The 16612-nt window shown below is 40.7% G+C and overlaps 2 protein-coding genes across 8 annotated transcripts in view; one reads left to right on the forward strand and one right to left on the reverse strand.

The window, feature by feature from the left end:
* The first annotated feature begins 91 nt into the window (after nt 1-91).
* On the forward strand, nt 92-6974 carry polr2eb (RNA polymerase II, I and III subunit E, b). Its single transcript, XM_061888396.1, has 8 exons — nt 92-289; nt 1082-1241; nt 2378-2493; nt 2562-2642; nt 4213-4271; nt 4375-4453; nt 6676-6744; nt 6839-6974. Exons 1-7 carry the CDS (start codon nt 233-235, stop codon nt 6739-6741), a joined length of 618 nt encoding a protein of 205 aa, XP_061744380.1. The 5' UTR covers nt 92-232; the 3' UTR covers nt 6742-6744; nt 6839-6974.
* arhgap45b (Rho GTPase activating protein 45b) overlaps nt 6971-16612 on the reverse strand; it is a 35515-nt gene continuing 25873 nt past the window's right edge. For 4 of the 7 annotated variants that reach the window (XM_061888388.1, XM_061888385.1, XM_061888392.1 and 1 more), the window contains exons 13-24: nt 13573-13710; nt 13188-13381; nt 13026-13123; nt 12769-12855; nt 12596-12697; nt 12354-12517; nt 12084-12272; nt 11877-12014; nt 10661-10917; nt 10349-10586; nt 8198-8300; nt 6971-7587 (exon numbers count right to left, since the gene is read on the reverse strand). In XM_061888388.1, the coding sequence (XP_061744372.1) occupies nt 7196-7587; nt 8198-8300; nt 10349-10586; nt 10661-10917; nt 11877-12014; nt 12084-12272; nt 12354-12517; nt 12596-12697; nt 12769-12855; nt 13026-13123; nt 13188-13381; nt 13573-13710 (2100 nt within the window). In that variant the 3' untranslated portion in view covers nt 6971-7195. The remainder of the gene's footprint in view (nt 7588-8197; nt 8301-10348; nt 10587-10660; nt 10918-11876; nt 12015-12083; nt 12273-12353; nt 12518-12595; nt 12698-12768; nt 12856-13025; nt 13124-13187; nt 13382-13572; nt 13711-16612) is intronic. The other 3 variants (XM_061888389.1, XM_061888387.1, XM_061888386.1) reach the window with 3 other exon arrangements.

The following is a 16612-nucleotide window of genomic DNA, read 5'->3' on the forward strand; positions in this document are numbered from 1 at the left end:
GTAATTTTTTTGGCTGATATTTTGTTTAAAATACCGTGCTTATTTTTTTGTAATTATTATTTTACTATTTTTACTTTTTAAATTTGGTCGTTGTTCTGACGTCACAAACACGCGCCTGTAAGCTGCCGCGTAACATGCGTAGTAGTAGAAGTTGCCCGTTTAATGATTAAACATTACAAAATATTTCTCAGTACTTCAATACTTTGGTTAAATATTGCGTACTAAAGGAAGCATGGATGACGAAGAGGAAACATACAGACTTTGGAAGATTCGCAAGACCATCATGCAGGTGATTGGTTTTAAAACTAACGTATTAGCTTAGTGTTGCTAGTTGCCTTCTAGTTGGTTCTGTCGCTAATAATATACTTTATGTCTCCAGTGGATGTGTTTCCTATGTAGTTTTTATATTTATTTCATCCTCCGCATAAATAAGACCTGTTTAGTACGTTATGTGTAGCCTACTTCATCCATCCATCCATTCCTACCGCTTATTCCCCTTTGGGGTCGCGGGGGGTGCTGGCGCCTATCCATCCATCCATCAGTTTCTACCGCTTATTTCCTTCTGGGTTCACGGGGGGCGTTTGTGCCTATCTCAGCTACAATCGGGCGGAAGGCGGCGTACACCCTGGACAAGTCGCTATCTTATCAAAGGCTAACAAAGATAGACAGACAACATTCACACTCACATTCACACACTATGGCCAATTTAGTGTTGCCAATCAACGTATCCCCAGGTGCATGTCTTTGGAGTTGGGAGAGAACCCAAGCAGTCACGGGGAGGACATGCAAACCCCACACAGAAAGATCCCGAGCCCGGGATTGAACCCTGACTACTCAGGACCTTCGTATTGTGAGGTAGACGCACTAACCCCTTTGCCACCGTGAAGCCTATTACCATGAATTGATTAACCGACTTAAACAAGTTGAAAAACGTATTCGGGTGTTACCATTTAGTGGTCAATTGTACGGAATATGTACTGTACTGTGTAATATACTAATAAGAGTCTCAAATCAATCAATGAACTTCATCATGTGGCTACATTTACAATGACGCATGGCTCTGTGTGTTTCATCTTCTCAGCTGTGCCACGATCGAGGCTACTTGGTGTCGCAGGAAGAGTTGGATCAGACCCTGGAGGAGTTCAAGATGAAGTTTGGAGATCAACCCCGACGCACAGACCTCAACGTGCTGGTGGCGCACAATGATGACCCCACTGACCAGATGTCTGTGTTTTTCCCTGGTAGGAACATAAGAAAGCTAAAGGCCTACTGAAATGAGATTTTCTTATTTAAACGGGGATAGCAGGTCCATTCTATGTGTCATATGTGCCATATTTTTGCTGAAAGGATTTAGTAGAGAACGTCGACGATTAAGTTCGCAACTTTTGGTCGCTAATAAAAAAGCCTTGCCTGTACCGGAAGTAGCAGACGATGCGCGCGTGACGTCACGGGTTGTAGGGCTCCTCACATCCTCACATTGTTTACAATCATAGCCACCAGCAGCTAGAGCGATTCGGACTGAGAAAGCGACGATTTCCCTATTAATTTGAGCAAGGATGAAAGATTTGTGGATGAGGATGAGAGTGAAGGACTAGAAAAAAAAAGTTTAATAAAAAAAAAAATAAAGGCAAGGGCAGTGAGAGCGATTCAGATGTTATTAGACACATTCACTAGGATAATTCTGGAAAATCCCTTATCTGCCTATAGTGTTTTAGTGAGATTATATAGTACCTGAAAGTCGGAGGGGTGTGGCCACGGGTGGGGTGAGCGCCAGTGTCTCTGAGGGAAGCCACGCGGCTGCACCAGGTCGCAAACTCTGCTGATGTCGCCGGTAAGAGCCAACTTATTACCACAATTTTCTTACCGAAACCTGCCGGTTGACATGTGGTCGGGATCCATGTTCGCTTGACCGCTCTGATCCATAGTAAAGCTTCACCTTCCGGAATTTTAAACAAGGAAACACCGGCTGTGTTTGTGTGGCTAAAGGCTAAAAGCCTCCCACCTCCATCTTTCTACTTTGACTTCTCCATTATTAGTTGAACAAATTGCAAAAGATTCAGCAACACAGATGTCCAGAATACTGTGTAATTATGCGATTGAATCGGACTACTTTTAGCCGTGAGTGGTGCTGGGATAAAATGTCCGCTACAACCTGAGGTCTCACGCGCACGCGTCATCATACAGGATACTTCACGGGAAATTTGAAATTGCAATTTAGTAAACTAAACCGGCCGTATTGGCATGTGTTGCAATGTTAATATTTCATCATTGATATATAAACTATCAGACTGCGTAGTGGGTTTCAGTAGGCCTTTAGAAAGCAATGATTACTCAACTGCAGAGAGTTCGGGTGATATTCTTGTTTTTGTTTTCCCAGAGGAGCCCAAGGTGGGGATCAAGACGATTAAGATGTACTGTCAGAAGATGCAGGAGGAGAACATCACTAGAGCCATCATAGTCGTTCAGATGGGCATGACGCCATCTGCCAAACAGGTCTGTAGTTCAGTGAAAATGTATTTGTATTCCTAAATGTATGCTAATAATTCTATTCTCCCGTTAAGTCTTTAGTGGACATGGCACCTAAATACATACTGGAACAGTTTCTACAGCAGGAGTTGCTCATCAACATCACGGAACACGAGGTAAACAACAACAGAGTGACTGTCAATACAATAATGTTTGTGGGATAACCTGCTTATAGGGCTGGGCGATATGACCTTTTATTGATATCTCAATATTTTTAGGCCATGTCACAATATATATCTCAATATTTTTGCCTTAGTCTTGAATTAACTCCTGATGCATATAATCACAGCAGTGTGATGATTCTATGTGTCTACATTAAATTAATATATGCTCATTTTAAACTTTCATGCAGAGAGGGAAATCACAACTAAGTCAATTGACCAAAACTGTATTTATTAAACAGTTATTTAGCAGTGGCACAAACATTCATGTCATTTCAAAACAGAAAATGCAAGATTGTCAGACACATTTTAAAACAGGCTATTAGTGCACTTTTGTGCATGATGTCACTAAGATGTCATATCAAAACAACACTAAATTAAAGTGTAATTTTTGTACAGAACGCCACTACAATAGTTTAAGACAAAAAAGTGCACTTTTGTGCATGATGCCATACAAAATATTTCAACAACTGTCACATAAAAATGAGCTCCATAATAGGAAATCAAATAGTGTGTCCTTCGCCATGTGGTAGTTTACTGCGAATGTTATCTCCTTCTGTTGTACACTGTTTTTTTCATATGGCGATCTGGAAATGGAAGATGCCAGGCTCAATTGGGTCAGTGCTGGTTGTTTCGGCATTTTGTGAGTGTGGCACCGGCCGGAGATCTTGACATGCAGAGTTTCAAGCACTCTTTATTCTCTAGCGGGTGACTTTTCAAGATTTGTGAATGAGAATATTGATAGTGAAGGACTAGAAAAAATTAAGTGACATCTCCGGGCGGTGGCAGTGTGAGCGTGTCAGATGCAATCAGACACAATTACTAGGATCATTCTGGAAGATCCCTTATCTGCTTAGTGTTTTAGTGAAATTTTTAAGATTGTAAAGACATACCTCGAGGTCGGATGGCTGCGGTGAACACGCAGTGTCTCAGAGAGAAGCCAAGGAGCCAAGCTCACACCTGCCTTTTAAACAGCTGCTGCAGGACGACAAATAATCCACTGATTTCTCCGGTAAGATATATAAACATGCTGGTTGACGTAGAGAAAACATGTTCGCTATACCGCTGTGTGTTAAAAACAAAGAAACACCGGCTGTGTCTTGGTGCTAAAGACAGCTGCAATCCGCCGCTTTCCACCAACAGCATTGTTCTTTATCGTCTCCATTATTAAATGAACAAATTGCAAAAGATTCAGCAACACAGATGTCCAAAATACTGTGTAATTACGCCATGAACAGAGACGACTTTTAGCCGTGTGTGGTGCAGCGCTAATATTTCCTTACAGTCCGTGAAGTCACGCGTACGCGTCATCATTCCGCGACGTTTTCAACAAGAAACTCTTGGGGAATGTAAAATTGCAATTTAGTAAACTAAAAAGGCCGTATTGGCATGTGTTGCAATGTTAATATTTCATCATTGATATATAAACTATCAGACTGCGTGGTCGGTAGTAGTGGGTTTCAGTAGGCCTTTAATGCTTCAGATGAGAGAAACTATAAAACTGAACCTTTTTTTTGTCTTTCAGCTTGTGCCAGAACATACTGTGATGACAAAAGAGGAAGTAACAGAACTTCTGGCAAGATAGTATCCTTACACACAGCAAGAGAGCATGTTTTCAAGCTAAACAGCACCAAGCTACGTTTAGCCTTTTGAATTTGAACAATGTGCCTTAACACGCTTACCTCAGTAAACTGAAGGAGAGTCAGTTGCCGAGGATCCAGGCTGGGGACCCCGTGGCTCGCTACTTTGGTCTAAAAAGAGGACAGGTACCAAAGCCAAGATGACACACGCACTTTATAGCCAACATATTTCACAGGGTAAAAATGTGTATTTTTGAACTCAAACTTATCTTAAAGATAGGGAGCAGTACGCAAACCCGTTGAAATCAAAGAATGTTTTATCTACAAAAAACTTAAATTCTAAAGCAATGATAAACAAAAGTATTTCAGAAAGTACCAGCTTGCATATATGTATTTTTGCAAACATGTTTTTTTGTCTTTGCTACCTCCAATTAACCATCAGTTTAGCCTGGAATTATGTGGCTTGTGGTGCATGGGCTGACATAAACAATATTTCAGCAAAGTCAACTTGAATATTTTGTATTAATTTGTAAGATAATTTCATAAGCGCATCTCTAATCGATGAATTGCCACAACACTTGGGGCAAGCATTCAATAGCTTCTGTATATTTCCGTTCAGCTGAGAAGAGGGAGTATTTCACAGGGTTAAAGAGCAAGGCAGTTATAATGAAAAAACAGCTGAACGTGACACACTTAAATACTGTTGTTTTTCCCCCCACAAGATATAAGATTTTACCAACGTTATTACCAAAGTAGACTTTTTAGGCGAATTGGTGGCCCACATTCCTTTCACACTTACAATGCGTTGAAGTAGAATAGTTTGGAGGCATAACATTTCTGGTTGGGGCCATGACAGGAAATGTTGGAATTTATTTGTGCAGATGTACATATTTTTTTATGGAAGCCATGCAATCTTTGCTTATGCCTTTGTTACTGTTTTAACAAGCAATTTGCTTTGAACACAATATGAGTGTTGCTTTTTGCAGTACAGCTTTGACATTCGCAAACAATATATAAAGACGATTGTAGCGGAGATAGGCACCAGCGCCCCCAAAGTGAAGCGGTAGAAAATGGATGGATGGATGGATGGATTATATAATATAGTATATCCATGTAATATAATGCTGGGATGTGTCATTTTGAATTATTCTGATCCAAATGTTATTACTGCCACCAGTTGTTTCATTGTTCAAAAAGAGTCACTTCTTAAACAAGAAAATAAAAATGATGAACCAGTCTTTGCAACGGCTGTTTAAAATCTGGTCATCCATCCCATCACTATTTTGCAGTCATCTATAATTCAGCTTCTACAGTTGCCTCAAAGGGATCATAAGAGATTTTTCTAAATTAAAAACAGTTTTTTGTCTACATAACACGTAATGATGGTTCTTCGGTCAAAATTCTGCATAGTTGTTTAAAAGCCAATCTTCAAGCTGCTTTCTGAACCGTCTCTTTAGAATGCGCCGTTTTGTCTTATGTGCCTCCACTTCAAATGAGTCTTCTCACCTTAATCCATGATGTAGTTTTTAGTGCTTTCATAACGAGTCTACTGACAGACATGTTAGAACTAAACCCTACTTTGTAGGTACAAGTCAGTCTGCCCCATAAGATCTTAGAGAAAAATAAGGATTTTATTGATTACAGTGTCAGACTACAATGGCGGACTCGGGCAAAGCTATTCGGGTAAAACTGACCATATATGGGTATATCCGCTAACATCACCAGTGGGGAATAACATAGCAAATTCCACACGGCTTCTTCAGAGAAAGTATGAAAGAAGGCAAGATTGTTTTATAAATATCTCCACAATGCCTTCAAAGTTTGATTCAAAATCAAAAAAAGTGCAACCATAGGTAATAAAGGTTGGTTGTGCACAATGGTCCCCTTTAATAGTGGGAATGTAGTGTTTTGCCTCAATGTTTAGTTAGATTCAAGCTATTTACCTGTTGTCCCCCAATGTTTAGTTCCAACATTATTTAGCATGTCACTGCAATCAATGCAAAGTCAAATAGTGTTTCACTTGGCTCCATTCGAAAGATTTTTTTTTTTTGTTTCGAGAACTTTTTTTCACTTTATATCTTAGGACTTTTCACAAAAGCCCTTTTAGATTTCCACGGCAAGAAGAGTGAATGTATTTCGCTTTGCTTTCAGTTCCTGTTACAAAATCAGCTTTTTTTTTCCTCCCTGTATGCACCATTACATAATTACCGACTAGTCTGCCAAACAGTCCATAAAAAATTTGGTAATCAACATTTGTTAAAAGCGATGAATGGTATTTTACTTTTATTTTTTACACATTTTTCACTTCTGAGTAGGTTGGAACTTGCAGCTATTAATGGTTTTTGTAATCTACATTACATTGAAAAAGCAAACCTTTTAAGAAGTAAATAATGTAAAATTTTCTCCAGGTTGTGAAGATCATCAGGCCGAGTGAAACTGCTGGAAGGTACATCACCTACAGACTGGTGCAGTGACAGGTCAGAGTTCTGTGGACAAAAAGTGGCACAGTTCATCCTAATGTTTCTGTTAGAAGACGCTTAAACAGTAAAATGTTCATACCTAACTTCTCAGGTAATGCTTGAGATCGCCGCAATCATTTTGGAGGAGCAGTAGAGAAGAAAACATATTCCACTCACCAATAAATTCTATGTTTGTGTATTTCATTTTTGTTATGTTTTGCAAATAAACAATTAAAAACAAAAATAAATATATCGTTTTATTAAAACAGACAACACATGTATAAGAGTGAAACATGAATTGGAAGGGGAAACAAAGTGCTGAAATAAAACCAGCAGCAATTTAAGGCGTGAAAATATGAGCCAATGTAATTCTGGCTTACACAGCAAGATTGCATTAAAAACATTTTAGATGATAAAAGCTGCAGAAGATTAAAGAGAATATTTGAACAATCTCGACATTTGTAATCGATCACACAAATTCAGGCTCACTGGCTCGGTATTTTGTCAGCGGTAATTTCTTCCCGCACAAGCGAGCCAGTAAGATTCTTGAGCGTCCAGAGAGCGGTGAGCAGTAGTAGTAATTGTTGGACTGGTTCATGTTCAGCCCGGCGAGCGAGGAGCACAGATCCCCCTTGACGACCCCCGTGTCCTCCTCTGGGGGCCCGCCCTGCGGCAACTGCGGGGGCTGCACGTGGTCTGGGTGGCTGAAGTCCGCCTCTTGCTCTGGATCAGTAGGGCTGGAAAGGTCTAAGCTGTCTCTGTTGCTCAGTTGGTCTTCTTGCTCACTTGGTCCTCTTGGAGCGCTGTCGTCCAGCTCAGAGTCAGAGTCGGGAAGCTGCTCACTGGACCCTGAGGACACACCTGCGTGGCGTTAATGTGGGACTGCAGACTCAGTCCCGTCATGGCTCCGGCCATTAAAATGACTTTTTTCCAATTGTCTCCAGAATCTTTAGACCGCACACAAGTGTTCATTCACATGTCAATAATCTTTAATTAAGGCAATCACTCTTTCTTGTTATTAAGTTAAAGTACCAATGATTGTCACACACACACACAAAGTGTGGTGAAATTTGTCCTCTGCATTTGACCCATCCCCTTGTTCACCCCCTGGGAGCTGAGGGGAACAGTGGGCAGCAGCGTTGCCACGCCTGGGAATCATTTTTGGTGATTTAACCGCCAATTCCAACCCTTGATACTGAGTGCCAAGCAGGGATGTAACAGGTCTCAATTTTTATAGTCGGCCAGGGTTTGAACTCTTAACCTACCGGTCTCAGGGTGGACACTGAGGAATTGGTGAATAAAACTGAACAAGTAGATTAAAAACTTCACAAAGTTGCTATAAGTAATAGCATTATATTATAAATTGATGAGAGCGGTAATGACTAGCTCGGTAAGCAACCAGTTTTATGTTAGCAATGAATCCTAGGAATTAAGGTTATTTACAACAACATAAGCTTGGGGAAAAACTTACCTTCATCCATTTTGTCGGACTCAGATTTGCTCTTCCTCAGTCGGCCTCCGTCCTCTTTGCCGTTGGCACAGCCACTCGTCATGTCTTTGCTAACCTGAGCCTGCTTTGGAAAAATTACAGCTGTCACCCAACTAATAAACATATTACTCCTAATAAGTGCCTCATCATCTCTGCGGTTTAGTAAACTAAATTATTTAAAAAAAAACATGCATTTGTAACCTTAATAAACATTAACCTTAATAAACATTGCATTTAACTGACACTTTTATAGTTCAATGAACTGTAATATTGATTAATGAAAATATTGCTTTGGTTTACTATAGTTAAATAGCATGTATTTACCGTACTTGCCCCTAGTAAACAGTCAACTTATTTTATTTAATGTTAAAATTAAATAAAACAATACCAGGAATGTAACAAACATCTCATTGTACAATATGGCTACACCTGGATAAGATTGCAGTTTGGTCAAAAAGATGACTTTGTAAAAATGCTTTAGTGTGGAAAATTAAGTGTCTGAAATGTTAAGGATCAACACATTTACTGCAATTAAAAAAAGTTAATGTTCTATGACTATTTATGAAAGTAATATTGATATAGGAATGAATAAAAAAAAAAGAGGTGTTTGGTTGATATGCCTCACAAATTAAATGTTAGGCCTCACTTGCTTCTTGGTTTTACATCAATCTTTTCTGCGTGACTTCTCACACTGCTTGTACTCCCCACTTGTAGATGACCGCAGTCTTTTCTCCATTTTTGTTTACCACTAAACCAACATACGTTCATACTTCGGATTCAAACTTCGCAAGAGGTTCCATTTTTTGAAAGTTTTTCGCTCTGCTCTCACTCTGCTTCCTGCACAGGGGATCATGGGGGACTTGGTTAACTTGTCAGACCGGTACGCTCAATAGTGCCAGAAAAAAACACTGACAGGAGTACTCCCGGTTCATGTTTGGTACATCACGTTATTGCTAGCATTTTGAAACCAAAATATTTTTACATCGCTCCATCATATTATACTACCACAAATATTTTACAAATAACACTGACCCCCTAAAAGACACAGTACTCTACAGTTCTGTAAAAGGATTTTTTTAAACATAAAAATCGATCCACACACATAAATGAGTCATCGTGGTACTCTCTGCACTTGAGTAAATATAGTACCGTAGGTTCCGGACTATAAGGCGCGCGCACTTAAAATTATTTTTTTTCTTAAAACATTTTTTTGGTTTTGCTTACAACCTCAAAGCAGTTTTATTTGGTACATGGTGTAATAAGTATGAGCAGTAGATGGCAGCCAGACATTAGAGATATGTGTAGACTGCAATAGGACTCAAGTAAACACCACCACCATTTTATATTTTCAATTGAAAATATAGAACATTACACACGACGCTCAAAAATCTATCACAATGTTTTACAACGACTTTGGTAAGTTGTAGTCTGTGCAGACAACGTAGTCAATAAGCTTCTTCTTTTTCCACTATCTTCTTGTTATGGGACATTTATCCTCCGCTGTTGCCATTTCTATATAAAGTAGTGTAGAGTTCTTACTTATATGTCAGTAAACTCGCCAAGAAAGCGCTAAAACATACTGGTGTAGTGAGTTTACATTATTCACCCAAGGAACTTTAGTTATTAGAGTTCCAGTCGGAAGGTTTTTCACAGGACACATTTCCGGTGGTGGTGGTGGTGTTTCCGAATGAGATGCTGCTCCGTGATTGATTTGGGTAAAGTCTGAATGTCATTAAAACAGTTAGCTCCATCTTTTGACACTTCTTCCACTACCGTCCTTGCATGCTACACCGCTACAACAAAAGATGACGGGAAGAAGACATTGTCGAAGGGGAGCCACGTAAATAAGACCGCCCAGACTGTCAGAAAGCGGCTTGAAGATGATCTGTAAAACAATCTATGCAACATTTTGACTAAAGAACCACCATTACATGTTATGTAGACCACAAGGAAGTGTTTTCCATTAAAAAAAAAAATACTATGACTCCTTTAATGCACCCTATAATTAAGTGCACCATATATATGAAAAAATATAGAAAATAGACGATTCTTTGGCAGTGCGCCTTATAATCCAGTGCGCCTTATGGTCCGGAAAAAACAGTAAATGACAAAATAGGGTAAGTTGAAGCTTACCAGGTGAGAAGATGTAGAAACGGAGCGGTAGGTTTCAAAGCTCTGAGAGCTTTTCGACTGGAAGATGGAGAAGTAGAAGACAATGAGGGCCTCCACAATGCGGGCCTGGTGGGGGTAGTCCACCAGAGAGGAAAGCGATATGGTGGCCCCGGTGGGACGCGGGCGCATCAAGGAGGGGCCAAACACGATCCCCAAGTTGCTGGCACACATTTTGTTCTCCTCCTCTAACTCTGCGATCCTAAAAGACAGACAGATGAAAGGGGTCAGATAGAGAGCATTGAATACAAAAAAACGCCATGTTGTCTTGCTGACCGTCGAAGATGGCGAATGAGGTATCGCAGAGTCGCCATGTTGGCCTTGGGAAGCTCCTTCAGAAGCTCCCTCAGTTTCTCCACTAGCACCAGAGTCTCTGGCTCTGTATCTGGGCCCAGATCCACCAGCTGGGACCCTCTGCTCACTACTGGCAAGTCACCACTGGACTCTGCGGGGTCTGCCTCACCCTGGATGCTCTCCTTGGCCAAACCCACCAGACTGTTGTAGATGAGGAAAGGCAGGATGGGCTCTGGCAACTGGGAGTCACATAAACAGGAAATTAGAGATGTCCTGATCCCGATCATGGAACCAGAGCCGATAATTGCCTTTAACTGATCAGTGATCTGCTGATTTACTGCTGAGCCCAGCTGGTCTTGACCACAGCTGTTTCCTAGTTAGAGCTGCAATCATTTATTGACTAAATCGATTGATTCAATTAGTAAAGAGCATTGATTCCTATTTTGTTGGTTTGATGATTCGTTTAATTAGCAAAATAAGCGCAAGGCTGCTCCAGTAGAGCATACATGAAAGCGGTCCACCTATTGCTGATCATTTATTTTTATTGTAGATATTGGCTTTCACTATGTAAAGCGCTTTGAGTCACTAGAGAAAGGCGCTATATAAATATAATTCATTTCACTTCACTTATTATTTTTGTTCTTATTACAAAATCCTTTTTTGGGGCGGGGGGGGGATTGTTATTGTTTACAAACTCAGGGAGTAACTTTCTGGATACAGGAAGCCTTCAAGGGCAAACCCCAGATTATTTAAATGGGAGGCATTACTAGTGTTTGCTTTTTTATTGTTTGTTTTATTTTTTTCAAAAATACATTTCTGTAGAATTCAATACCACAAAGTTAATACATCATCTGATTTACAACAACACTAACAAATTATAAATGTTATAAGATATGTTTTTTTTTTTTTTTAATGTTTTGTGTTTACTTTAATTACTCACCATAAAACATTTTCAGTATGGGACTCGAAATCGGATCAAATGCCAAAAAAAATGGGCTCAGAATCAGAAGCCAAATATATAATGGGGACATCCCTACAGGAAATACATAAATAAAAGCCAGACAAAGATGGAGGACATAACAGAGGAAACAGGAAGTTGTTCATCAAGTGGATCTGCATCAAGTTATTACACTTTCCTATGTCACTGCTAATAAGGTCTGTTCTTTCACACGGCACCAGTAAATGAAGGGGAGAGTACCTGTCGCAGGTAAAGCTTGAGCACGTTGCTGATGTCATGTGGAGAACACTGCGACAGCTCCACCAGCTCCTTGCCGTTCTCAAAGGCCTGGCACAACTTCTCCACCCGGGTCTTGACTCCGTTCACCCTGTAGATGCCCTGCGTAGGTAGGAGAGGACACGTAGAATGGTGAAGACTGAAGCTCCCTTTTTTACAAATCAGCCGTACCTTCATCTTCAGCGCCCGTCTCTCTATCTCAGAGACGCACTTGGTGATAATGAAGGGGATGCAGTCGCTGGCGCAGCCGGCCACCGCAGCAAAATCCTTGCCAAAGAGCTGCAGACGGCCCCGCAGCTTTTTGTGTCCGCACTGAATGGCCAGAGTCTCCAAACAGCGTTTGTGACACGCCAGGAAGCACTGCGGAAACGAGGAAGAGACTTGACCTGAGCAACAGCATCATTTGAGGGCGCTCAAAAAGCTTCTAGTGTGTCCCCTGACCTCCTCGCACTCGGCACCCTGGAAGTACACGTAGCTGTCACACTCACGGCACTTCGCAGGAGTCCGCAGCTTCCTCAGGCGGTGCGTTTGTGCGGCTTTGGACAGGCCCACGTTGCGGAAAGGTCTGTTGGAAACCACTACGTCTGGGTCCATGCCGTTAATGTCTGAGGAGGAATCGGACACTTCGTAAGGGACGCATCCTTCAATAAGACAAACTTGGCCCCCTTGTTGGAACAGCTTACTTGGTGTCTCAAATGAAGCCACATTCCTGTCTTTGTCATCTATATCATCATTAGACGAAACTGTCCCAGTGGATGACGTCCGAGCCATTTTAGTGATGTCGGCTAGCAAAAATGAAAGAAAGCGGTGTAAACATTTTTGCTGAGAAACTTTAAAGACAACGTGATTAGATTACTTGTGCTGGCTGTGGGAGACTCCAGGCCGCCGTCTTCAACGACGCTGTCATCACTCACCGTCGAACTCCATGATTTGTGACCCGGCCCTGCAGCAGAAAGGTTGACGACTTACGTATTATTACTTTGAACCGTTTTATATTTAAATTTTTATCCTGTAAAGCGTCTTTGAGTACCCTGAAAAGCAATATTCCAAATTAAATTTATTATTGTTATTACTGACCACGACAACAGTAATTCCAGAGGCTACATTACTAACTTGCTTGTCGGTGGGTGGCGTCCACAGTGATGGTGGGACTGTCTGAATGGCTAGTCTGCTCCGTGTTGAAGCTGTCAATCCGTGGTCTGTGGCCATGACTGAGACAAAAAGGACACGATGTTTAAAGAACTAAATGAAAAATAATGGAAGGTTCTTCCTTACGGCGATATGCCGGAAGGGGTGTAAGCTTCAAAGGTGTAGCTAATGGTGGGCTGGTCAGGTAGCTGCAGGTCTCGGACATGCGCAGCATACTGCTGGCCAGGGTCATACAGTTTGCTGCTCTCACAGAGAGTCTGGTAACAGACGGGAAGGGCGACTGTCTGCATGTGCATGAGCTGGTAGTAGGAGATGGTTGCCTGTTGGTCACATTGAGAGTTCAGGAAAACAAGAGAAAAATAGAATAGTATTTATTGTCATTGCACATTCAGAACAACACAATTGCAGATGATCCACCAGCAGCAATGCAAAGACAGACAAGACATGTTAATGTTAAAAAAAAATCTACATATGAAAACATGGAGAAGTGTGGGCTTGTGTTTATTCTGACCGAACGGAGAGTCTGGTCGCTCTGTTTGATGATGTCCTGCAGCTGTTTCAGCACGATGACCTTGATCTCATCCAGCTCCCCCATCTGAGTGGTGGCGTCGGCTATGCACGTTCTGTAACTTGCCTCTGCCTCCTCCGCCTACACACACACACAACACGCATACAATCCATTTTGGCAACAATTTGGTAAAGTTGTTTATGTGACAAAATCAATATATGATGATGGCACATTAAGAGTCAATCATCAATTTGGACAAAGAAAACTGGAATTAAACGTGATATTTTTACATTGCTAGAAACCCTTCTAATCTACTCAGCCATGTCAGTATTGTTAAAACCAAATGAAAATTCACTCAGTGGTATGTTTCGGTAGTGTTAAGTACAGTCAAACCTATCTATAGCGAAACAAAATGTGGTCACTATAAACAGGTGGGCAGCCATTTTGAATTTGCGCTGTTTTTTGTTTTTTTTGGGACGGTACATTTACAGGTGCTTTATCTAGCTTTGTGATTGGGTATTAAAATAGCAACGTTTACGGGGACTTGCTGGGACACCTAATCCGAATGCTTTGATCAAAGAGCGAGGTCAGGAAACTGTAGAACAAAAATGGCCTTTATTCTCTTCTGTCAAATCTTTATATCTCCTGTCTGTCTGCTAGTTGGCATGAATCTGAACGTTCAATAACTATCTGATATCTGAAATACAGAAATGTGCTATCCTAAATAAGTACATGTTGGTCAAGTTTAGCTTCAACTTAAATGAACATACCAGCTAGAACACAACTAGACAAATAACACTAATGTGTATCGGCAGCAAAATTCCCCGCCTAATTTGCATAAAAAGGGAAACACTTAGCAGTTGTAGAGTAACTACATTACTCAGAAGTTGTAGCAGCAGATTGGAACCAGAAGTATAAATGATTTTACTCAGCGGAGATGATGTGCCAAGTTGTAAATAAAGAGTTAGTGTGTTGGTGAAAGCTGCTGTTCCTGCATTGTAGAAAAATGAAACAAACATAACACAATCTTTCAGACATATGAGGATTGTAATATACATTTAAGATAAGGATATACTTTTGTGTAAATGTATGAAAATAAATAAAAGCAAAGTATTTATTTTATGGACATCAGAGCAGACGGGAGTGCATGAAAAGAGAAGGAATGACACAGAAGCTCCAGGCAGCAAACTCAGCTGTGCCAGCTCTGCAGAGGGGGAAGAGGCTTGCTGATGCAGCATGTCCGAGAATGACCGCATATGTACAGCCGTCAATGTGTGATGATAAAAATGACCCACTGTTAAAAATAACTCTAAAACATAGAGTTCAGAGGCATACAAAACTGTCTTCAAGGTCACGGCCAAATGCATGAACCTTATGAATTTGCACTTTGACATTAGTGCCCAACATTGTAACATTTATAAACCAAAAAAAGAAGAAAATATTCATAAATCCCCTTTGGAAGAAGAATAAACAATAGCTACTGCTAAACATTCAGCAGGTCTCCAAGGAGAGCCAATAGTGGCCAGGCTTTGTGACAAATTACACCTTAAGGCTGGATAGGACAAGGACAGAGTAGATACCTGCTGCTTAGAGAGAAGGAAAGTGCTGTTTGGCGCAGGCACTTGAATTAGGTGTAATAACCCAGTGCAAATGTTTATGGTAGCAAGCGATTGTCAAAGTGTAATGCTCTATCCGATCTTGGACCGTCATGCAAGAAAACTTACAAAATTATGGGTAAATGCACAAAATTCATATAGCAAAATTTGATATTAGTGGCTGCTATACGGAGTAGAAAAGCTATCATATTATGCAAAATAAGTGGCCATGTTAAACAGGTGACCACCATAGAAATAAAGTGAAGTGAATTATATTTATATAGCGCTTTTCTCGAGAGTCGCAAAGCGCTTAACATAGTGAAACCAATTACCCACATCTTTAAGCTACACTTAAACCAGGGTGGATGGCACAAGGAGCAGGTGGGTAAAGTGTCTTGCACGGCTGCTTTACCAACTAAGCCATGGCATCCCATTTCTATTCGGGCTCCAGTACTCTGTGATGCCCTACTTGTAACAGTTGGGGATACTACTTCAGTAGAAGCATTTACCATATTTTTCGGACTATAAGTCGCAGTTTTTTTCATAGTTTGGCCGGGGGTGCGACATATACTCCGGAGCGATTTATATGTGAAATTAACACGTTAACGTAAAATATCAAATAATATTATTTATCTCATTCACGGAAGAGACGAAGAAAACGTCAGCAATCGTCACATACACGTCAGCCAAAGGGAATTCGGCGGGGTAGGGTCATGGCAGAAGTGCATTGCGGGTCATGGAATGCTAACTGCTATATGCTACTGCCGTAGCTATTAAAATGGATCATTTCATCGTTGGCGGTAACTTATAAAAACTGAGAAGGGCTGAACAAAAATGGCACAGAAAAGGAAATCATGTACTGCATATTACAAGCTGGATGTAGTGAAATATGCAGCAGAAAACGACAAGAAAAAGCGGCACATACCTTTGGAGTTGGCAGAGTTGTTTAGAAGCGACATCGAGGAAGAAGATTTCATGGGATTTATCGACTAGGAGTGACAGATTGTTTGGTAAACGTATAGCATGTTCTGTATGTTATACTTATTTGAATGACTCTTACCATCATATGTTACATTAACATACCAGGCACCTTCTCAGTTGGTTATTTATGTGTCATATAACGTACACTTATTCAGCCTGTTGTCCACTATTTTTATTTATTTTAAATTGCCATTCAAATGTTTATTCTTGGTGTTGGATTTTATCAAATAAATTTCCCCCAGAAAATGCGACTTATACTCCAGGGCGACGTATATATGTTTTTTTCCTTCTTTATTATGCATTTTCGGCCGGTGCGACGTATAAATAAATAAATGATAAATGGGTTGTACTTGTATAGCGCTTTTCTACTTTCAAGGTACTCAAAGCGCTTTGACACTACTTCCACATTTACCCATTCACACACTGATGGAGGGAGCTGCCATGCAAGGCGCTAACCAGCACCCATC

Source organism: Nerophis ophidion, linkage group LG26 (genome assembly GCF_033978795.1).
Source record: "Nerophis ophidion isolate RoL-2023_Sa linkage group LG26, RoL_Noph_v1.0, whole genome shotgun sequence".
Lineage (NCBI taxonomy): Eukaryota > Metazoa > Chordata > Actinopteri > Syngnathiformes > Syngnathidae > Nerophis > Nerophis ophidion.

Bases quoted from the DNA above. Each gene is read 5' to 3' on its own strand.
- polr2eb (XM_061888396.1), top strand. From the start codon at position 233: ATGGATGACGAAGAGGAAACATACAGACTTTGGAAGATTCGCAAGACC. The intron at 290-1,081 runs GTGATTGGTTTT...TCATCTTCTCAG, and splicing joins TTCGCAAGACCATCATGCAG to CTGTGCCACGATCGAGGCTA. The intron at 1,242-2,377 runs GTAGGAACATAA...TTGTTTTCCCAG, and splicing joins GATGTCTGTGTTTTTCCCTG to AGGAGCCCAAGGTGGGGATC.